This window comes from Humulus lupulus, chromosome 2, assembly GCF_963169125.1.
Source record: "Humulus lupulus chromosome 2, drHumLupu1.1, whole genome shotgun sequence".
NCBI classification, from domain to species: domain Eukaryota; kingdom Viridiplantae; phylum Streptophyta; class Magnoliopsida; order Rosales; family Cannabaceae; genus Humulus; species Humulus lupulus.
The window spans coordinates 77,628,467-77,652,841 of NC_084794.1; the positions used below are offsets into that span (position 1 = coordinate 77,628,467).

Here is a 24,375-nt window from a genome sequence, read left to right on the forward strand (position 1 = left end):
GTAAACTAGGGAATAATGTGCGTAACGGTGATTAAGTCAAAAGGCTCAAACGTTCCAAAGATAGCCTAAATCATTTCCCTAATGATGTGCTTTTCTAGGATTTCGCCTCAAGAGATAATTAATCGAATTCTAGGACTTGTGAGATTTACAAAATTTTATGCTTATATAAATTAATCTAAATTACACAAAAATTCTTAGAAAGATAGAAAGTGTTTTTTTATGAAAAATCTATATTTAAGCAAGACTAACCCAAAGATTAAAAATAGAGCTTAAGAAATATTCACATTTTTCTAAGAACTAAATTCAAATTCAATTTATCATCTAAAAATGAAACATCACCAAAAAAAAAATTTTGAACATTTTATAATAATAAAAAAAAAAAAACACATAACACTACCCCCAAACTTAAACAAAACATTCTCCTCAATGAGCAATAAATTTGAAAAAGTTAAGAAAACTCCCTTGAATGTATGCTTCCATGATTTGGCTCCTTCGTTTTTGGGCTAGAAGTTTCCTTCAACCTTATTTGAACTTGAAAAACATGAAACAAACACAACAAACGTGAAATACAAAAGGAAATACAAAATGGAACTTGAAACTTATGGGTTGCCTCCCACAAAGCGCTTTAGTTTATAGTCTTTAGCCCGACTATTTTTTTTTTTTTTTTTATCCTACACCCAATCGATGGTGTAGAATTTCATTTGTAGGGTGAACTATAATGTTGATGCAAATGCCATAAATGAGAATTGAAAGCATCACACCTACAAAGTAATTAGAGACATGCAATTTTTGTGGCATTTCAATGAAGTAAGAAAATTGCACATCTTTTTTATCCTCCTTTTCAAATTGAGTATGTATGAAAATTTGCTCAATTATTGGCTCTTTCGGTACAATTGTATTTTTTTCATTTTCCTTGTGAGCCCCATCAATCAATTCATCAAACTCATTTGTTTCAATTAGCAATTGGATGCTTATTACAGGTTCTTTGAAAACTTCATTCATTTTTTCACTCTCGGTTTGCACTAATGGATCGGGAATGGGTTGACTAGGAAGAACTTGTATTTCCGTCTCTATCAAAACAGTTGCAAGATGACCTATTTGTTTCTCGATGTTGGAAATGGATCGAGACTGATTTTGTAAAATTTGTTGGGTTGACTGCATGAACTGTTGTAGGGTATCCTCTAGAGATGGATTGATTTCTTGTTGAGGAGGATATGACAGATCGGGTTGGGAATAACCTAGATTAGGCATGTTGAATTGATACACATGGTTCATTGGAGACAAGTTTTGACTCCATGTAAAATTTGGATTATAGGTGGGATCAAATGGGATTTCTGAGGAATTCCCATAAGCATGCACATCATTGGTTTCATTATAATCAAAGTGCGATGATGCATAATAGTTGTACTCAGGCTTCCAACTAAAATCAATGAGATTTTCCAAGGGATGACTACAATTCTCATGGTGATGAGAGTGAAATGCACTGTTTATCTCCCTACGGTCATCTTGAGTTTACCTAGCTTGTAAGACATCTAGTGTTCTAGACAAATTTTCTATTTGAGCGTTGATGTCTTCTCTTTCCCTAGGATGGTATGCATTGTTAAAATTCCTAGTACTATTCCAAGGGCATCCATTTTGGCTCATGTAACCTATACTACCAATAGGAAACATGGTAATAACTCAATGACAATTTTTTTTTTTTGTGAAAATCTCAAGAAACCTTTTCTGATATGGAAGATCAATTGAAATTGCAACCATAGAGCATAATTAGAATTTCAAGAGATTTTAATTTTTTTTTTTTTGCAAATTAAAATTACAAGAAATAAACACAATTAAATAACAAAACAAAATTAGCAAGCATAAATGAATAATAAAATTAAATGACAAAGACAAGAAACATTTTCTGATGTGGAAGATCAGTCGAAACCGCAACCACAGAGCATACTTAGATTTTTTTTTTTTTTTTTTTGACAATACAAATAAAATAACTAGTAGAAGAATTTTACTCACCTTGACACAAATTGTTTCTCTTCTTTACAACTCCCCGGCAACGGCGCCAAAAACTTGATGGACCCAAAACGGGTATGTTTTAAATATTTATACTCGCAAGCGCACGAATCGTATTTATAGAATAGTGTTCGTGTAAGCACGAGGTCGAACCCAAAGGAGTTGACTTAAATCAAAAGAGAAAACTATTTTTATCAAAGTGAAATAAATTTCTAACCTAATTCCAAAAATTGATGTGTTTTGTTTTAAAATAAAGAAAGAAAATACTAAAAAAATTAAAATAAATAAACTAAAAAGATTTGTTTTTAATAGTTATTTGTAAAATTATTAAGATTTTAGAATCCACAAAATATAAATAATAATATTTATTACTATGTTGACTTCCCAATTTTTAGTGATAATTGAAATCAATCTAATTACCTTTTTTAAAACATTATACTTCCTTTAAGCTTTCTTTAATTCAAAAATATAGATTTTCCTTCACTTCAATAGTATAACTTCAAAGCATTAGTTGTGAATCAATTTAATGAAACTACAAAAAAAATCAAATAATGTTATTTCTAAAGCAAAATATAGTATTTTTGTTCTAAGCATTGGATGTGAACAATTTAATGACACATCTTAATCAAAGAATACTATGTTTTTGCACAATTAAGAACCAAGTAAAATATGTTCTAACAATCTAAAATACATGATATTATAGATGAAAGAAATATTTAGAAGAAGAAAAATCATAAACTTTATTGCTCATTTTGGGAGGTCAACATAAAATAAACACTATATAGTTATATCTTGGTTCATCCTCCACCTTAATAATTTTAAGTGGATTAGAAACCCATAACTATTAAAAACAAAATAAAAATTACAACATAAATAGGAAAATTTGGAGGAGGAACCTCCAAATTATTCCTCAAAAAATACATAAAAACTAATCTAAGAAAAGAGAAAGATGGAGAGAATAGAGAGATGGAAGAAGTGGTGTAAGAGAAGGTGTGCTTGAAATGGTGAAATGAGACTCCTATTTATAGATAAATTCTTTGGTAAAGGATAACACTCCTATTGGTCTAAAAAAAAAGCACATGGATTCAATGGTGGAGAAAGAAGCACATGGATTGATGACATGGCATTGTCAAGAATTGGATTGGGCCTTTCATTTTGGGCTTGATTTCTTCATTTCTTTATACCAACATTTTATCAACATTTCATTTGCCCCAACAAATACACCTACATAAAGAAATTAAACACACATAAATTAGTAACAACATAATTAAACAAAATAAATACAAAAAATAAATAAAAATACATAAAATCAAAATAAAACTAATAAATTCAAAATTACTTAAAAAATTGATAAATTAATTTAAAACTCAAGAACTAAGCAACAATTGGCTTATAAAATGTGGTAAAATAACTCTATTTTGTAGAGTTATCAGGTAAGATAAAGTCCAGTCTCATCTCGGCAAGCTTCTATTCCCAAAAAGAAACTGAGGGGTCCAAGGTCTTTCAAGGTAAATTTTTTGTTCAAGGCAGCAACAAATTGAGTGAGCCGTGTATTGTTGTTCCCTGTAACTATTATATCATCAACGTAAATCAACACCAGAATAATTACCTTGTTGTGATATAAGTAGAACAAGGAATTATCTGCTCTAGAATTCTTGAACCCCCATTGTTGCAGTGTCTGTTTCAACTTTTCAAACCAGGCTCTCGGCGCTTGCTTGAGGCCATACAATGATTTGTTAAGCTTACACACATAATCTGGTTTCTCTTTATCAATAAAGCCCTCTGGTTGGACCATAAACACGTCTTCATTTAGCTGCCCGTTGAGGAACGCATTGTTAATGTCCAGTTGTCGGATTGACCAATTTTTAGCGACAGCTACTGTAAGCACAATACGAACAGTTGAGGCTTTGATAACGGGACTAAACGTCTCACTGTAATCCACCCCCGGTCTCTGATGAAACCCCTTTGCTACTAAGCGAGCTTTCAATCTCTGAAGTGACCCATCGACATTCAGCTTTGTTGCAAAAACCCAGCGATTTCCAACCAGATTATAAGTAGGAGATGGAGGTACAAGGGTCCATGTGTGATTTCGGTGAAGAGCCGCCATTTCATTTTCCATTGCATCACGCCACCCCTCAATCGCAAGGGCTTCTGAAACAGAACAAGGTTCACGGAAGGAAGAATTCCATTGAGATTGACCCACGTAGACCTTGGGCTTGAAAATGCTAGATTTGGCACGGGTGATCATCGGATGTGAGGGCGCCGAACGTGTGGAAGAGGACTCGGCAGTAGCATTGGGTACATTCCTGCAAGAAGAAATGGGTGAAGGACGAACAGCCGAGGAAGAGGAAGACGTTACCTCCGTGGGAGTCAGAGGAGCCAAGTCTGGGTCAGGGGGTGCTACTCCAGGGCGGTCAGAGGGTTGCGATGAGGAAGAGGTAGTGGAGGGGACAAGGAAAGGAAGATGAACCCAAGCAGAGGGAGCTGATTGTTCAGGCCGACGGGTATGAAGAAACCCAGTTGCAAAAGGGAAATCACCCTCATTAAATCGAACATGACGAGAAATATAAACCTTCCCAGTAGAGCTCAAGCATTTGTAGCCTTTGAATTGTTCACTATAACCCAAATTAACACACTTGAGTGAACGAAAACTGAATTTGTGAGGTTGATAAGAACGGAGACAAGGGAAGCAGGCAGTACCAAAAATATGAAGCTGATGGTAATTGGGCTTTTTGTGAAATAAGACTTCATATGGTGACCGAAAGTTGAGGACAGAAGAGGGCAATCTATTGATGAGGTAAACAGAAGTAGTGAAAGCATCAACCCAGTAGCGTAATGGCATGTGTGCTTGGGCTAAAAGAGTCAAACCCATATCGACAATGTGTCGATGTTTCCGTTCAGCACGGCCATTTTGGGCGGAGGTGAAAGGACAGGAATGTTGAAAGGCAATACCACTATCCCGAACAAGTTGGCCAAATGAAACATATTCTCCCCCCCAGTCAGAGCGCAAGACTTTAATTTTAGTGTCAAATTGGTTTTCAGCAAGGTTCTTAAATTGAGAAAATGCACTTAGAGCTTCAGATTTATGTTTGAGCGGAAAGAACCAGGTGTAGCGACTAAAATCATCGAGAAAGTGTATGTAATAGCGATAATTGGTGTTTGATTGCACAGGGGCAGGACCCCATAGGTCAGTGTGTACAAGTGCAAGAGCCTTAGTGGCTCGGCTATTAGATGAAGGAAATGGTAAAGCATGGGATTTACCCAGTTGACAAGCATCACAAAAGGGAATTTGAGCATTAACAGAACCTTTTATATTAGAATCCAAAAATACATGTCTAACAACTTTAGGTGAGGGGTGACCCAAACGTTGATGCCAAACCCCATTGATTGAAATAACAGACTCACCAACCACAGGTTGGTTTACAGGACTAGTAGAGACATGGGAAACAAAAGCAGCTGGACTCGATGAAGAAGATGAGCTGGGAGGAGGTATCGGTGGGAGTTGTAGTTGGTAAAGTCCATTTTTAAGAGTCCCTTGGAGTAGCACCTTCCCTGTTTTCTTGTCCTTCACAAAACAAACATCAGAGTGGAATTCCATTAGGACCTCATTATCAGTTGTGAGTTTTGACACACTGACCAAATTTTTTGTAATTGCAGGAACATGTAATAAATCTCTCAAAATAAGGGGTTGTTTAGACAGAGAATGGAATGAGCAAAACCCAGTATTAGCCATAGTAAGAGAGTTACCATCACCAACTGTGAGCCGTTCCTTACCACCATAAGGAGTTCGATTGGCCAGATGGGAAGGGTCAGCGGTGAGGTGGTTGTTGGCGCCACTGTCAGCGAACCAGGCATCATGATCAATAACCTCTGGAGAAGTCACAAATGCACTGGGTTGAGAGGTAGGAGAAGTCGGTGATGACTGGGATTTCTGGCGTGGGTCACTGCCCATGAACGAATCATTGTACCTGTTGTAGCAAACAGCGGCAGAGTGCCCATACTTCCCGCAAACTTGGCAGGTAGGGCGATTAGCATTGGAGCTGGAACAACCACTACGACCACGAGCTCTAGAACCAGAACCCCGATAGCTATTGTGTCCAGAAGAGGAACGCCTGTTGGGTGGTAAGGGAGAAGAGGTCTTAGCTGCAAAATGCGCCGAAGGAGCAACAACATCCTTGAGTATCTTGGTGCTAGTCGTGTGGGTGCTGAGACGTTCCAACCGACTATCAAAGCGGAGAAGAACATCTTGAAGTTCAAGCCATGTGAGGGAAGAGCCACGAGCCTCAAGTTGCACGACAATGGTGAGATATTCTGGACCAAGGCCATTCAGAACATTAGTAATCAAATAAGAGTCAGGATATGGTGCACCTGCGATGGCGAGAGTATCAGTCCAAGATCGCATTTGCCGAAGATAAGCCGCCATAGTCAAATCTTCCTTGTGTGAGGTTTGAAGGCAGGTGCGAGTGTCATCAACCTTGGCCTTAGAGAAAGCTCCATAGAGGGTTTCAAGTGCTTTCCACAAATCAAAAGCAGAGGTGCAACCCATGACTTCAGAGGCAATGACCTCTGTCATTGAACCATAAAGCCAGCCCATTAAAAGCTGGTCATTAATAATCCAGATTTCATATTCTGGATTGGGGCAACGGGACTCGGCAGAGGGTGAGTCAGCTGGGGCAAGGATGAACTCTGGGGGGCAAGGCTTTGTGCCATTGAGGTAACCATCCAAACGGTGACCCCTAATAATAGTGGAGACCATGGCACGCCAAAGAGTAAAATTGTTTCTGTCAAGTTTGACAACAAAGTGTTGGCTAAGAGTGCTGCCAACTGGAGAAATAGGAGCTGAAGGATTGCTAAAAGCAATGGCAGATGGCTGCTGAGTGTTGGCCGAATGAGCCTCACTTTGAGCAGAGGCTGGCGGAGGAGTCTGATCTGGTCCTGTGGACATTTTGGCGTAGGCCTTGATGGCTCTTGATACCAAGTTAAGAAAATAGAAACAGTGAAAATGAATATTCAACTCAATTGAAGCTGATGTAATTCCATTACTTAAATAGCCATTTCAGGCAGAAGAATACAAAAGAGGGAAACGGATATACACAGCCTTTTTACACATATTGTACTGAAAATAATAGAATGATAAAAAGCTAACAAATAATGGGTGTGCCATGACCACGTCTAGGAACCACTACTGGTTGGTACAATTTGTTACAACAACTTATTTGTCCTTATTCCTTTACAGTGCTTGCTTAGGGATTGAGAGGAAAGCACCTGTGTGATTGCGTGTTTAGAGAGTTTGATCCAAGATTGTTCCAAGAAGCTTCATTGAAGTCTTGTACTCATTTCGTTGATTGAATAAATAAGAGATCGTGGTTCCTAAAAATGGATTAGGCTCAAGATCACATTAATTTTGTTCTGAACCAGTATATATACTTATGTTGATTTATGCTTTCATATTTTTCGTTTTCTAATTGTTTGATAATTAGTCTTACTGATTTGTGTTCTTAGATTCATCTCTCGTTCACTCAGATTCATCTGAAGTTCTTGAACTGGAAAATTTATCCTCATTTCCAACACATAGTATAACTCACATATAAATCACATAATCATACATATATTCAATTAAAATCACATAATTTTCAATAATATTCTTCCGATACACTAACCAAGGTACTAAACTTTATTAGGAGTCTAAGACATTACACTTATGTTGGTTAATTTTCCTCTAAGAGCATTGTCCTCTTGTGAGGGACTTTGTTCCATTGACCAATTAATAAATGTTTTCTTTACTTAAAAAAAACTCGTGATAAAAAAACTAGAAAAAGGAAAGAAAGAGTGGATATGCTATTGAAAAAGATCCTAGTAGAACAATAACAATTGGTGTTTAAATAAATATATATTTGTTTAGAAAATCTAAATGGCTTTTATCGTCCTCGTAAACAGTGAATCCCTCTCTTCTCTGCGTTTTGTTTTGTCTCTAAGCTGTATGTTATGCTCAGAGAGAGAGAGAGAGAGAGATGGAGTCCAAATTACCCAACCTGGGCATTGGGTCTCTCACCCCGTTCTCACACTCAGATTTGAAATTTGAATACCGTTTTCGGCACCACCCTCCTTTTGGGTTCTTCCCATGTTCAGCTCTCTTCTTCGCGCCCCCGTCTGTTTCGCCCTCTCTTTGACCGCCTCGGTCACTCCCCAACCCCAAAGCCCCAACCTTGACCACCAATCCCATTGCATTGCATCCCCCCATTTTTATCTTAACCCACTAATTTTCTATCACTGCCTTTATCAAACACTTAGTATGCACTAACAAATCTCTCCAAAACAATGGACAAAACACCTCAGAGCAGTGAAAGCAACGATAGCCCACCAGTTGTTAGTAACTCCCAAGACCATAAGTTCAGCAACAGCGTGAGTATAGGCCTATGTAGCGGCACTGTTTCTGGGTCTGATAACAGTGTGAGTAGCAGCCATGGAACTCCGGAAAAAACTAACAAGAATGTTGAACCTCTTAAGTTGTTCTGTGAAGAAGAAAGTGAGAAGAGTAGTTCGAGTTTTGCTAGTATTTCCAATAGTTTTGATGGGAATGACACTAGTTTTAGGAGCTTTTGCCCATCGAAACCTCACAAGGGAAACGACATTCGATGGGACGCGATTCAGTTCGTGAAGAGTAAAGATGGGGACTTGGGTTTGGGCCATTTTAGGCTTTTGAAAAAGCTTGGTTGTGGGGACATTGGGAGTGTGTATTTGGCCGAGTTGAGGAATATGGGTTGCCTATTTGCAATCAAGGTGATGGACAAGGGCATGCTTGCTGGGAGGAAGAAGTTGGTGAGAGCTCAGACTGAGAAGGACATATTGGGTTTGTTAGACCATCCATTTCTTCCGACCCTTTATTCCCATTTCAAGACGGAGAAGTTTTCTTGCTTGTTAATGGAGTTTTGCAGTGGTGGTGATCTTCATACGCTTCGACAACGCCAACCGGGCAAGCATTTTACAGAGCAAGCGGCTAGGTTCGTAATAATTTAATCATTTATTTGGTTAATCTGGTCACCTATGAGTTGCCATTGTTTCATCAATGGAAATGTCTAAACAATTAGGAACCTTTTATGGGGTGGGAATATTTCAGATTACATATAAGAAAATGCAATTTTTATGCTGTGAATCTTATGAAAGACTGGTAGAATGAAACTTGAAGTTCTTTTTGTAATTGAGTAAATAAACAACTTATTCTTGCTTGTATTAGTAGTTTTGATATCACTTTGTTCCTGTATTAGTAGAAGTGTATAACCATGACATTGACAGTTGCTATGCTATGTTTAAGAAGGAAAATTTATTCTCATTTCTTCTTTGTAGGTTTTATGCTTCGGAAGTTCTTCTTGCTATGGAGTATCTTCACATGTTGGGAGTAGTGTATAGGGATCTTAAACCTGAAAATGTACTGGTTAGGGAGGATGGCCATATAATGCTGTCTGATTTTGATTTATCATTAAGATGCAATGTGAACCCAACTCTTGTTCGGTCTAGTACCGAACCATCTTGCCGAATCTCTTCATACTGCATTGAGCCATCGTGCATTGATCCAACCTGCAAATTGCCAGTTTGTGTGGAACCTTCTTGCTTGCAACCTTCTTGTTTCAAGCCTCGATTTTTAAGCTCCAAAACAAACAAGACGAGAAGTGAAAGAACGAGTGTGACAAATTCAGATTCACTCCCTGTCCTTATTGCGGAACCAACGAATGCTCGGTCCATGTCCTTTGTTGGTACTCACGAATATTTGGCTCCTGAAATCATAAGAGGAGATGGTCATGGAAGTGCTGTTGATTGGTGGACTTTTGGTATTTTCTTGTACGAGTTGCTCCATGGCAAGACACCCTTCAAAGGCAATGGAAATCGAGAGACGCTGTTCAATGTTGTGGGACAGCCCCTCAAGTTTCCTAGTGGATCTAATGTTAGTTTTGCTGCCAAGGATCTCATCCGGGGTTTACTAGCAAAAGACCCTCAAAAGAGATTAGGATTTAAGAGAGGGGCTACTGAAATAAAGCAACATCCATTCTTTGAAAGTGTTAATTGGGCTCTCATTCGAGGCACTCACCCTCCAGAGATTCCCAAACCAATTGATCTATCATTCTTAAACCACACGTCCAAGCCAGAAGTGCCTCCAAATAACAAGACAACACCATACTTAGATAGGTCATCATCTGGTCTATACTTGGAGTTCGAATTCTTCTGATGAATACTGATTGTTGTTAGCTAACATTATTCCCATGTATTCACTTCTCAGTGAATAATCTTATTCTTCTTTTTCCTCATCAAATTCTAGCTATGGTGAATTTTTCTTTTGCTAGCATGAATTAGAAAATTTAACTCAGAGATGCAATTATATATTCTTCTGGTTAAAAGGAACAAGAAAAAAAAAAAGTAACTTTCTTTAGGCTGCTGAATTTGGTTTTGCAGTTTATCTAGAAATGAACTTTTGGAAAATGAAAGGTGTGAACAAGACAAGACACAGTAAAGTTGTGACTTTGATGGGGACTAAGGATGCTTTTTAGCAAGAAATATGTTTCAAGAGCTCTCCGTTTGCGATGGTCCTCTCTCTCTCTCTCTCTCTCTCTTCCAATTCTCTTTTAACTGTATGGGGGTTATGCTGAGATGGTATTGGGTATTCCAAAAGTGGTCCTTTATTCCTTTTCAACCAACAGGTCTTTTCTTACACGTAAAACACTTTAATCATACCGCTCTTTTCCTTTGCTTAGCCTCCAATAGAACATTAAAGTTAGACACTGGTGCTTGGCGTCTTAACGAATATTGTAAAATACAGCATTTTCATCAGCTCTCCCTTTTCAGTTGCATGCTTATTCCTTATTGTGATTAATGAAGGGGGTCAAACAAAATATTTTTAGCTCAAGTGAACTTTTGTTTTTGGATATTATATTTTGAAAAATGTGTCGCTAGGCTCTAAATACTTCAGTAATTCACGTTTGGTCTCTGACAGAAACATACTTTATAAAATCCCCCTATTTGCAAATAAATAAATAAAATCCCCTTGATTTAATTGTTTAGTGGCAATAAGGTCTTTTTTCTATTAGTCCTTTTATAAGAAAAAAAAAAGCAAACCTCCTACCCATGAAAAATTACATAACTAAAATTCAAAAGAGATTTATGATTTAAAATGCATAACAAAATAATTATATTATTTTAGAAACTTTGAACTAATATTTTATAATTAAAATTTATTATAGACCAAAGTTACTTTCCTATTTAAATTTTGTAATTATTTTTAAATATATTAAATAAATAAAAATAATCTTACATTTCGAATAATAATAAGTGAAAATTATATTTTATATGAGTTTTTTAATAAACTTTTAAAAAATATGACTTTTTTTACAAGTATTATTTTATAGCTATTTAAAAATTGTATTACCTTCTATGGGATTTTTTTCCTATATATTTGTAAAAAATCATTATTATGTCCATATTTTGATTTCTAATTATATCTATAAATGTAGAAGGGTAATTATGTAATTTTGAATTCATTTATTTTACCTATTTTATTATGTGGCAAAATTTATCTTTTCAAATTTTTTTATTTATTTTTAATTTAATTTTATATTAGTTACAATTTACTTTTCACTTTTTTCACTTTTCCTCTTTTCGAATTCACCGAAAGGGTTTCGACCTTTCTTCTTCTCCAACGGTGGCCGAACAACATTGCAGCATCTTAATGAACGGCGATCGTTGCAGGCGAACGGTGAGGTGTGAAGGTGGTCGAGCTGTGGCGTGTCCCGTACTTTGCAGCAGCTTTGCGAACGGAGGCAGACAAAGGTAAGTGTGGTGGTTGGAGGCCATCGATGCGATGGTTGTCATTTTGTGTAGTTAGTATTTTCAAATGATCAGTTGATTTTGCATAATGAGTAAAGTATATGTATACGATTTTCATAACAATGTTGTTTCTTATTATTAGTGTGTTAATTACTTTTTATGTTCACATTTTCTGTGTATGAATATATATATATGTACATGCATTTGTATATTAATTTGAAACACCCCAACTTTTAACAGCCACCATTTCAATTTTTTTCTCTTTCGTAAAACAAAGGTAGACTCTCAATCGAGCTATTTCGAGTCTCCACTATCATCACTTACGGACCACAAAATATTGCTTTTTGATTTAGAAAAGAAAAAAAAACAAACAAAATTTTGACATATATAAATAAATAACTAAAAGACAAGAGTTTAATAAATAAGTATTTTTATATACGATTTTCATAACAATATTTTTTCTTTGTTTCATAGTACAGTTTTGTTAAATGAATATGTAGCATTTGTTTGTTGTGTGCTAGTATGTGATATTCTTAATTGTTATGTTTGAGATTGAATTAGTAATTCGTTATGAATTGAATTGACCTAAGGATATTTATGTAGCTTTGCTAGTGTCAACTATTTTTGTTGTGAAAAAGGCTATCTACAGATATGTTGCATTGCATGAATTAAGCACAAATTTTTGGTTGATATTCAGTGTGAGATTATTACTTCTAATTTGATGACTTTGCTTCTTGTCATGTAGATACCTGACAAGTTCATTGTATACATTATTTGGGGTAAATGCCAATATCACGTGTTCTTGTCTTTTTTTTTTTTTTTAACTCTTTATCAACAATTTCAATTTCTCTGTTAAATATTCTTTGCAACATTATCTGGGTTTTGAATAATGATAATAGGTTTGACATGTTATACCCATGTAGTATGTTTTTATTTCACTTTAATGATTGAGATTTTTCTATGTTTTGTGTTTGTGTAGAAATGGTTCAAAAGGGAGGGGATGCTGGCTCTTCTAAGTCCTCTGATCAGGCTGGACCGTTAGTAAAATTGCGACGTTCTCCTCGAAGTCCTGGGGGAGGATTGAAGCCCTGTGGACCTGTGATTATCGATGAGACAAATAATCAGGTATTTTAGTTTCTTATTTTCCTGTTTCAATGTTGTTTTTATTTCTTAGTAGGGTGTTTAGTTTATTTATAGTGAACAAAATTTTATATGCTCAGTAACTGGTTACTATATTTTTGGTTTATTGTGATTTATTTATATCTCTTTCTGTTATAGGTAATTGGTTCCTTTGAGGTTATTGATATTTTAACTGTGTTGTTTAATTGTTAAGGTAACCAGTTACTTTGGCAAATAATTTTTCATTTTTTCAGTGTCTGTTTTTAATGATTCTAAGTGATAATTTATTTGTCCTTTTTTAACTGTTCTTGTTTCTATATTTGATATGTTTTTGGTTTGTAGAGGTTATATTTTTTTTCATGTGTTGTGTAATTTTATAGGTAACTGGTTACCTTTGGTATGTAATCGCTTTCTTTTGTGGGATTTTGTTTTTAATGATTGTTAGTAATCATTTTTAAGTTTGATTTCTTGTGTTGTTGTTTTATAGTTTTTTTTTTGCCTTGTATATGGTGTAATGTAGCTTGGTGATAAGGTAGTGAGGTTTTCTATTGGTGATTTTGGATTAATTACTGGGCTAGATTGTGACGGTAGTGTTGATTTAAGTATGTTTCCTGATGGTCCATCAATTTCATTTACTCGGCCCTCAAGAAAACAAGCCTTTTGGAGCGAATGAAAAAGTTAGCAAAAATGAAGTTAGTAATCTTTTTAATTCAGAGAATTTTAATGCAATGGGGGATGACCTTGTTGTGAAGTTGGGGATTATTCACTTTTTGGCTGGTTTTTTGTTTGGGACCCAGAATGAGACAAGGGTAGACAACAAGTTTTTTGGTATAGTTGATTGTGAGCTTTCCATGTTGAAAAAGTTTGCATTTGGCAAAATTTTGTGGCAAAGAACTAGGTGTTATATGTGATCTGCTTTAAAAGAGAGGAATGCTCTATACATGAAAATTCCTAGAAAAACAGTTGGGTCTCTTGATACTTGGAGTTACAAGTGTTTTGGTTTTCCTCTTGCATTCCTTATATGGATTTACGAGACATTGCCAATTTGTTCATCGTTTTTATGTCGGAGGATTAGTTCTTCATTTCCAAGGATATTGAATTGGCATAGCCAGAATAGTGTGAGTTATCAAGAAGTTCTTGAGAGAGTCTTTATAGATGAGAATGTATATTTTTTCCTCTTTTTTTTTTTTGTGTTGTATTTTTGTATCTGTTATATATGTTTTATATTTGTAAGTAACAGGTTACTTCTCATTTTTATAGTTTTTTTTTAATTTCATATTTAATTATTGAAGCTTTCTGTTGCTATTTATGTTCTTTTTATTTGATTCTCTTTGTTTTTTTTTAATTTAATTCAGTTTGATGCCAATATTGTCGTTCCTAATGCGAAGGAAAAGAAATTTGGTATCTTGAAAAATTTATCATTTGAAAGTGTATTCTGTCCACACCACCACCTATAGGTGAGGACATTCCACTATCAGAGATGCCTTTGTTGAGGCCTTGACTCTTTCTTCCAAAGAAGCATTTGGAGGTTTGTTTTTGTTCTTTTTCTTCATTTTTTAATTTTTTTTAAAACCCTTATTTATATTTGATTATGTTTTAATGTTTTTATCTTCTTGTTTAATTGTATGTAAGATCAATATAACAAGGGGCTCCAAGATCAAATCAAGGAGTTACATGTAAAGCTGACTGAAGTTCAAGCTTCCCAAAAGTTGATTATTGGTGAACTTGGTTCTTTCAAGAAAAGTTTTGAAGTTGATTTTGCTACACATATCGGTTTGCTTGTAGACATTAAGTCTGTTGTGTCTGTCAAAACTGATGGTGGAGATTTAGATTCTCAAAATCAAATGGACTTTGACCATGTTTCTCAGGTAACCAATTTCTTGTGTAATTGTCTTTTCCTATATTATTTGTTGTATATCTTGATTAAATATTTCATTGCTTTCTCCATGATTATATTGATGATGTTTGTGTGGGGGGTACCAAGATGTTGAAGTTGGTGAAAAGTTGGGGGCTGATTTGGAGCATTCTGTGAAGATTGCTTCAGATTTTGTTACTCAAGTTAAGGTATATTGTTTTAATCATATATTGTCTAAGGAAGTAGTTTGATTTTTATATTTGTTATAAATTATAAATTTGTTCTCTTTTGTTTTTGCAGAGTCAATCTAATGAAGCCTCATTGCTATGCTCGACTCCTTTAACTCCTACATTTCATGTGTCAAATAAAATGTGGAAGATTACAAATGAGTCTACTGAGAGACCATTAAAAGATAGCAGTTAAATGGAGGATAAGAGCAATTGGTCAATTGTTGTTTATGATTCTTCAAGGGTGGCTGATCTTGTGGCTATTTTTCCTAAGAAAAGAGAGGCGAAGCCGAGTGCTGTGGTCAAGTCTCCTTTCATGACAAAGTTTGGGTCTTCTGAAGATGAAGGTAAACACAAAAGAAAAAAGACTATATTGGATAATATATATCATTTTTCTAATGACCTTGGTCATAATCACACTGAAGAATAAACTTCTGAGTTTCATAGTTGGATTGAAACTAAAGTCAAGCATAATAACAACTATGTACAATTTGTTTTTTTTTTAATTTTTGGTTTGTGTGAAATTGTTTGTTTCATTTTCTAAAAATTGTTTTGTTTTTTTAGGTTTAAGAAATATGATGATAACAAGGTTGAGCCATCGATCAATTTCACTTTCATTTTTATTGACGAGAGGACGTGGTTCTACCGTTTGTATTTTTCTGGGCAGTTTGTTGATTCATCTGTGAGTTTCTTTCTTTTTATGTTGTCTTTATCATTTTTTTTTAAAAAAATTCATTGATGTGCTTCAATTCTATATTACTATGTTTTGATGGCGTAACTAGTTCCCACAGTCATTTTTTGTGTTTCAACGATATTTGTAATTAGTTACCCAAATATATAATCTAGTAGTTTAGCTGGGGTAACTAGTTACCACAGTCATTTTTTGTGTTGCAATGCTTTGTGTAACTGGTTACCCAAATGTATAATTTTGATGTTTAGCTGATGGTAACTTGCTAACCAAACTTTTTATTTTGTTGTGCAGCTGATTGGAACTGGTTACCCTTTATATTTTGATTATGTTATGTTGTAAGTGGTAACATGTTTCTTCATAGTGATCTTATAAGCATTTATTTTTCAAAATGCAGCATATTGATGTCATGATGTATTATTTGAGGAGAAATGTTAAGTTATGCAAAGGTTTGAAGAGGAGAGTCTCTACTACTGATAGTTGTTTTGGCCAAAATATTGTGTTCATGTTTGAGAAGTTTATGAAATCAGGCAGTGGTACATTTAACATTGATGACAGTTGTGTTCCTTTGAAGATTATAAGGGGCGAGTCATTGTTTTGCAGCACTCATTGGAATCTACTTGATCATGTTCTTATTCCTGTTAATGTGAAGAATTTTTCTCATTGGCTTTTGTTGCATTTTGACATAAAGATGAGGTTGCTCATTATTTATGATTCTATATCGGGGCGAGGCATGAAAATTTGAGCTTACCTGTAATTGAAGAATTTGCTGTAATGATTCCTCTTCTATTGGAAAAGGTTGGTTTTTATGATCGTCCTGGTATAAATATTGATCTTAGTCCTTATGACGTTGCTGAGGATGATGCTTTGCAATTGACTATTGCTAAAGGCGTTCCTCAACAAGTTGAGTGGTGAGTTTTTTTATTTTTTAAAGTTTGTTTATCTTGTTTATTTCTGATTTTGTTTTTATGTTCTTAGTTTTTTTTTTTTGCAATATTGCAGCGATTGTGGGATTTTTACAACTTATTTTGCCGAGCAATTAATTCTTGGAAAGGAAAAAGAGATGTCAAAAGATCTTGATGCTCAGTTGCTTCACCAAGACATTGCTGTTAGCTTGTATTTTCATGGGAAGAAGAAACAAGAAGATGGATATTTGACTAACGATGAGTTTCGTGAAAAACTTTTGGATAGGAGGTAGAAGAGGAAGAAGACTGATGCATAGGTTTACTTAAGACTGCTGCATAGGTTATTTAGGAGTCTTTAGGACAGGATATTATATATTTTTTATTTTGTCTATACTCTAGACTAGATCAACTTTTGGAAAGGATATTTAACTTTTGGAAAAGATGACCAATAGTTAGTTGGATTCTAGTATATGTTAAATTGCTACTATTGTAAGACCTTGGTTACTTAAGAATATCTTATATATCTTTTGATATTTTTTTGTGTTATTTATCTGTATATATTTAGTTAGTTTTTAATGGCAACCAAGTACTTTGTTTGGTCTACATATTATATTCGAAAGGGTAGCTAGTTACCTTTTGGCGCTTGATCTTTTTGGTATTTTTTTGTGACAATTGTTAGAGCAAAGTACCTAGTTTCTTGTTTATTTTTTTTCACGTTTTAAAATTATATTTTATACATATTCTACTTTTAAAGCAACTGATATATTTTAATGGTAACCAGGTACGTAGTTTGGTCTTCATCTTAAATTCAAGGGGTAACTGGTTATTTTTGTTGCTTGATGTATTTTTTAAAGCTACTGGGATATACAAAGCAATTAGAGCTATAATAACCAGGTACCCAACTGGGTCATCGTGTTATATACAAAGTGGTAACTGGTTACCTTTGGAAACAACCAATCCACAATGTTATGTTTAATTTTTAAAAACCATGTTTTTTCTGGTGCTGGTTGCATAAATATTTAACAGACAACAAAAAAAACCAACAATGTATTCTAAAAGGAATTTTATATGCTTGGTGTAATCATTCAATGTATTTGAATTTGTAACAGAGTTATTATAATACTCAATAACAATGTATGAATATGAAAGTAATTGATTTAATGAATGAAGCTATGATAGGGTAGTTTTGCTGTAATATTTCAAGCTATGACTTTTGCTTTTTCTGCTTGTTTGCCTTGTCAATTGGTGGATTCCTGTAAGTCTTCCTGTTATATCCTGGTTGGCCACATTTTCCATAGGTGATTATTACTTTTGGTTCCCCTCTTGGTTTTATTCTTTTCTTTCTTGGTCTTCCTGCAGGGATTGTCACCTTTGGATGGAGCACCACTATGTCTAAGTGTTGTGGGAGATTCCATTTATCTTTATGGGGCAAATGATGAACATTTTCTTCATACAATACTTTCAAAGTTTCTGTTTTGTAAAACTGTGCACAGTAATCATACACTCCCATGTTTCTCTTTGCAATTACAACAACTGCATGCCCACAAGGCATTTCATCTTCTTGAAACCTATTACAAGTACATGTTCTATTGTGTATATTTACAGTGAAATTGGTCCCCTTTTCATCACGAACTTGGTATTTTATTGTGTTGAAAGGCAAGACCTGAAAATACTTTTGTCATGAATTAGAATAAAATAATAAACATTTATGTACAATTAATGTTGAAGGTATCCTGTTCCCCCTCTGTGTAGTTTATTGCTTTTTTTTTTTTTTTGTTACGCAAGGTAACTGGTTACCATCCACTGACAAATTAAAGAATAGTAAGAATAAGTTTAGTTGCATACCTCATACTTCATTTTTGAAACAATGTCATGCCTCAAATAATTTTTTATTGTTGTAGACACTTTTGTGAATGTTCCATTTGCATTATTTGAGTTGTTCCAAACCCACTTTTGAACCAAACTTCTCAGACATTCAAGCAAGATATCAATAGGGAGATTTCTTGCAACTTTTAGTGCAGTGTTGAGCAATTCTGCGATGTTGGATGTCATCATGGTGTATCTTTTTGTTGGTGAGTGTGATCTTTCCCAAGTTTCATACTTGGCTTTCTCTAAATAGGGTCTAATGCGTCTGACAAGCCTATCAAGGCCTCTCATGTAGTGTTCACATTCTGTTTTTGTGTATGCTTTTGCTGCTACAATGAAATTCATTTGTAGCTCTTCTCCATGGTTTCCATACTTGCTTTTCAAATTATTGAGCAAGTGATACATGCAAGCTCCATGGAACGCATTTGGGTACACTATATGTACTGCATTGTCTATGCTCTTGTGTCTATCGGAAACAATAGCCAACCTTGTGAAGGTAACTAGTTACTTTTATAAGACACTAAAAGAAATAGCATATATTTGTGTATTGGATTTGGGTAACCAGTTCCTTTTTCTATGTAAACCAGAATATATAATTGAAGCTATCATACCTTCAGGTTCTCCATATGTGTCTCTTAGTTTGGAGAAGAACCAAAGCCAAGAGTTATAATTTTCTAAGTCTGCTATTCCAAAAGCCAAGACAAAAATGTTGTTGTTTGAATCTAATGTTGATGCTGAAAATAGGGTGGCACCATGTGCATTTTTTAAGAAAGTTCTATCAACAACAATTATAGGCCTCAAGTATCTCCAACCTTTGATTGAGTTAGAGAAAGCTATGTATAGGTATTTAAATCTATCTTCATTGCCTGTGAGTAGATGTGTTATTGTTCTTGGATTTGCTTGCTTCAACATGTAAAGATACATTGGCAACTTTTGATATGAATCACCGTGGTTCCCTCTTACTAGAAGCAAAGCTTTTTCTCTTGATCTCCATGCTTTTGTGTATCCCATGGTTACTCCAAAGTCATCATTCATGTCATTCATGATGTCATTTAGAGTATAATTTCTTTTGATTGACTTGTACTTATTCTTTATTAATTCCCCAATTATGATGCTTTTTGCTTGCCTATGATCCTCCATAACAATTTCAACAGAGCAAGTATGATTTGGAATGCATTTTCGTACCTTGAATAAATCTTGATTTCTGTATTTAGATGCTTTCACAAACCAGCTGCATGTGCCATCTGCGCAGGTAACCAGGTACTCTCTCGGTTCTGATCTTTTTGTTTTGAACTGGAAGTTATGTAGCATGGCATAGTAGCTAAGAGTTGATTTGATTGTGTTCTTATCCTTGTAAATTTGTCCTTGCTCTATTTTGTTCACTTTGTAATCAGATATTACTATTTGGATTTCCTCCAATTTCTTTTTTCTTTTTGTATTGTCTTCAATTATAAAATCAGCTACTTCTTCAGCAAGGTGAGGTATGTATGCCACAATGATGCCCTCATTTGTTGTGCTTGACATTCCTTCTTCAAGTAACATATGTTCATTGATGGAAGCTTTGTTTGCTTGCATTAATAATGTTCCCATCTCCATTTCTTCTGCTGTAGCTTTATGATTTGCTAGTTAAAGAAGGTTATTCTCATCACTTGATTCTTGAACTATAGTTACACACAATGGTAAGTCTATTATTTTTGCAGCAACTTTTTTCTAAATTTCCATGTAGAACAACACTGAATTGTCTGTTTCAATCTTTATTGGTGGTGTTCCTTTGGCTACTTGATAATAAACTTCAATGGTTGCTCTTATTTCCTTTATTTCCTCTTTTATCAAATTCACCAAGTTGTCAAGAGAACAATTTGATGGAATCAATATCCCAATCATTGTGTATCCTTCGTACTCATTTTTTTCATTCCACTTGCCTCCAAATTGAACCAAAGAAGTAGTATTTTCCATACCTGTAGAATTTTGCAAATTTTTAAGGAACTAGTGAAGGTAACTGGTTACTTTAGTCTGCAATTACATACCTTACTGAAAAACTTAATTGAAAAAAATGATAGTTTTTCAAGGGAACTGTTTACTTTGTTGTTACTGAATGTTTTGACATTTAGAATTCAGACCAATATCAAATGATTTTTTATTGAAAAGACAAAGTAGAATCTAAAATAGTCATAGTTCTTGTTTTTTGTCTATTTTTGGTCAATGAATGTAACCATATTAGTAGGTTTAAATAATTTTTTCAAATTTCAAGTCAATAAATTTTCTTTTAAAAAAAAATGCACATCATGAACTTCATCATTATCATTATAATCAGTAAAATAGCTATGAGAAAATTATGAAATTAATGGTTTCAGAATATGTAGAAGAATTAGGAATTTAATAGATTTGAAGTTGAAGAAAATGAGATTAAAATATTAATGGACAGAGCAAGATTTTACAAACCTTTGTTTCTTGGATGCTTTGGACGCTGGAGAAGCACGTCGCCAGAGATGCACGTTGCCGGAGATGTGGAAGAGTGCAGCAGAACCGATTGTATGTTGCCGATTGTTGCTAGAGGTTGTCGATCGGAGGTGGCTGGAGGTTCATGATTGTGGCTGGAATTGATTTTGATTGTTGATTTTGATCGGATCTTGAGGATCTCTTCAAAGATTTGAAGTTGTTGCCAAAGATGGGTGTTGTTGCTGAAGAAAAAATTTATGTTGGGGATGTTTTTGATCGACTCAAATTTCAGCAAAGGAGTATTTGCAACTTTAATTACCATAGTACCTTTCTTTTTGGCTGATGTGTTTTGTTTATTTTTTTTCCAATATGGGATAACTTTACCCATAATCTGATTTTTTTAATTTAATTTGTCCATACAAACTAAGTAAAGTTTAATTACCATATTTTTGCACATTAATGGCTAAAAAGTCATATTTATGAAAAAATCCCTAATAATAATAGCAAATGGGTTGTGGCCCCAATTATTTATGAGACTGGCGTGTTTGTGTTTACTGATTGTCCTTGTGGGCAAGTATAATATTTTGGGTCGTCATGTAATAGGCCGCAAGATATCATGCAATTGGATTTTGTTTAGGTCTAGTACGATTTTTGGCCACTAAATTAATAACGAAAATTTTATCATGAAACTCGTTCATTTGCATAAAATAGTTTGATAGAAATGTTAATCTATTAAAAAATTTAATTATATATAGGTCAAACAACAATTTTCATGATAAGTCATGTGTACTTGATAAAAATAAGAGCGATGTATTTTTATTGTTCAAAAGAAAATATATACATGTTAAATATTATATATATATAGAAGTGCATAATAATGGAGAATTACTAGGTTACCCAAAGTAAAATATCAATATTTTTTTACTGTCTTTTTAGCTATCAACCTAATATAAGAGTTTAAATAAAATAATAGAAAATGACACAAGGGTTTTACGTGGTTCATGCTATAAAAAGGCCTTAGTCTACGAGTCTATCATATTTAGTGAGCTTGAAGCTTGTTTGAGCAAGCTTCAATGGTAGTTCTCAAAAAGCGTATATATTGCACTAAGTTACAGAGTTTCTCTCTCTAAAAATTCGAACTCTAACAAGGAGATACCCCAGTCCTATTTATAGAGGTTGGAGTCATTAATGTTAATCATCTATCATTAATAGAAACTCCTTAATTCTGGGGTGTTAATGTTGAATTAATACCAAAATGGGCTGCACTAAATGGAGACTACAACCTAGGAGAATTGCATTGGGCCAATTGCAGAAAGTCGCGTACCAACATTATGGGGAATATATCTCTGCATGCCAGGGTGCGGCGCACGTTTGCCCATGTCAGGCGGCATTGTGGGAAATGTCGATTGTCGAGGGTATGAACTCGACACCACCAATCGAGGCTCACCAAAAGTTGTCAGATGATCTACTGGTGGCCCATAATCGTAGTGGCTGAGACCTGACACTTGGCATCTACTCCAGGTCCAAGGACTAGAATCCTAGACCTGAGAGATAGGAGAGTGAAGAGAGCCTCTCAGGATGTGGCCTCTACTAGAGACATCATCTCCTCGAGTACAGGCCTCGGGGTGTGGCCTCACTTTGAAACATCCTTGACTTGGAGATTGGCTCGGGACGTGGCCTCACTTGGAGACATCCTCGCCTCGAGGGCAGACCTCGGGGCGTGGCCTCACTGGGAGACATCTACGACTTGGCCGGATTGGGCTTCTCGGAAGAGTTCACACTCTGAGAAATTCATGACTTCTCGCTAATTACTCATAATTGCCACTTGTCGGGTGGTGAAAACACAGACAACATTTGCTCCCCAAGTCTTCACTCGTCCTCAGACAGTGGAGACTTAGACTGAGGAGTAATTCGAAATGGTCTTCGGGGGGGGGGGGGGGGGGTAGACGTTTGGGCTTCCTCGGACTTCACTCTGGAAACTCACGCAGCATGTCGACTCCCTATTGCTGGGCCCATCAATCCGTGCAATTAATGAGGGGTCAACTTCACGACCCAAAACATCCATTCCGTACTCTAGGTGTCCCTTCGCCCCGTACTCGAGGCGTCCTTTTTCAATGCTAAAGATAATCCGATTGTAATGCTCCAAATTTCCTAATAAGGTTTAGGACCTTGATTAGGAGGCCGGGAGGACCATAATTGATTTATTGTGTTATTAAATGATAATATACATGTTTAGGTGTATTAAATATGCATGTGAACCCATTTCTGAGTAATTGGGTGATTTTCATATTTTGGCCATTTCAGATATATTTGACATATATGTGATATGTGTGTGGTGCTTTATTATTATTTGGTTATGCCAGGGTTACTCAACACGAGACGATCCTAGGAGGTAAGCTTGTGGGAAAGTCACAACAGGATTTATGCTTGACTTGGAGTAAGTCAAGGGGTATTTAGAGCATTACCGAGTTATTGGGTAATGGGGATAAATATTTGATGATAATTTGGGAGTTAGTAAGATCAAGGGGAAATTCCGGAGGTTTTGACTATTTTTCCCCTGGGGACGTTTTCGAGACCCCAAGAGTTAGGATTTGTTTGAGGCTACTTAAGCTTGAAGTAACCTTTAAAGAAATAAAAAAAAATGTTTAAAACGTTCTCTCTCCCTCTAAGTTCCATTTTCGTCTCCCGGTCGCATTTCGAAGGAAACTTGAGTTCCAGGACTCGGATTCAAGTGAGGATCAAGGCATAGCAATCCTAGGAAAGATTAGAAGCTTATTAGCCGGAGGATTTGGTTGGAAACAACTCAATCGGAGGTAATTCAAGTTTTAAGTTCTAAGTTTTCAAAGTTTTTACGCTTGAATTGGACTTTGTGTTTTGATGAGTTTCTGGGTGATTTAAGACTTGGGTTTTGTTGGTTTTGGATGATGGGAATGTTTGGGAACTTTGATATTTGAGTTTGGAGATGTTTGGATATGTTTTTGGGAGGTTTTAAAAGGTTGAAAATGGGGAAAAATGGCTGGTCCGAGGTTGGGCCGCGGTCCTGTTCTTGGGCGCCGTGGCCCAGGCTTGAAGAAGCAGGTGGAGGTTTTGTTTGGCCTGAGGGCCGCGTCGCTTGGTGTTGTTTATGGCCAAATTGATGTTTTGGTTAGGGGAACTCAAACCTTAGGCCTCGGGATCGTTCCTACTACTCGGTTTAGTGGAATTTGATGTCTTGGAGGCTAGGTTTTGGTTCTGGGTTTGATTTTAGAAGTTGAACTCATTGGATCACCATTTGTGGTTGTGACTAGGTTATCACTAGAGGCTTGGAATAAGGATCGTGCTTGTGGCTCATTTATTAGTAACCTGTGCTTGGACCAAAGGTAAGAAAACTGCACCCCATATGTGACATGCATGGTTATTCTTGATGCATGTTGGATGTTTAAATGTGAATATTGATAGCATATTGAATGCTTAGCA

The 24,375-nt window shown here is 35.5% G+C and overlaps 3 protein-coding genes across 4 annotated transcripts; 2 read left to right on the plus strand and 1 right to left on the minus strand.

Moving 5' to 3' along the window:
• Positions 1 to 7,922: 7,922 nt before the first annotated feature.
• Positions 7,923 to 10,856, plus strand: LOC133818063 (serine/threonine-protein kinase D6PK). 2 transcript variants are annotated; one of them, XM_062250746.1, is made up of 3 exons: positions 7,923 to 9,008; positions 9,352 to 10,188; positions 10,453 to 10,856. In XM_062250746.1, the coding sequence occupies exons 1-3, from the start codon at positions 8,326 to 8,328 to the stop codon at positions 10,508 to 10,510; spliced, it is 1,578 nt and encodes a 525-aa protein (XP_062106730.1). In that variant the 5' UTR covers positions 7,923 to 8,325; the 3' UTR covers positions 10,511 to 10,856. The 2 variants fall into 2 exon arrangements, with proteins under 2 accessions (XP_062106730.1, XP_062106731.1); XM_062250747.1 differs by lacking the exon at positions 10,453 to 10,856 and having other exon boundaries at positions 7,924 to 9,008; positions 9,352 to 10,433.
• A 1,945-nt stretch (positions 10,857 to 12,801) lies between these two features.
• On the plus strand, positions 12,802 to 17,156 carry LOC133818064 (uncharacterized). The gene is made up of 2 exons (XM_062250749.1): positions 12,802 to 16,620; positions 16,712 to 17,156. The coding sequence occupies exons 1-2, from the start codon at positions 16,484 to 16,486 to the stop codon at positions 16,905 to 16,907; spliced, it is 333 nt and encodes a 110-aa protein (XP_062106733.1). The 5' UTR covers positions 12,802 to 16,483; the 3' UTR covers positions 16,908 to 17,156.
• Positions 17,157 to 17,818: 662 nt separating this feature from the next.
• On the minus strand, positions 17,819 to 20,076 carry LOC133814429 (uncharacterized). The gene is made up of 3 exons (XM_062247390.1): positions 19,092 to 20,076; positions 18,460 to 18,980; positions 17,819 to 18,277 (listed from the first exon to the last, which is right to left on the minus strand). Exons 1-3 carry the CDS (start codon positions 20,074 to 20,076, stop codon positions 17,819 to 17,821), a joined length of 1,965 nt encoding a protein of 654 aa, XP_062103374.1.
• Positions 20,077 to 24,375: the final 4,299 nt, after the last annotated feature.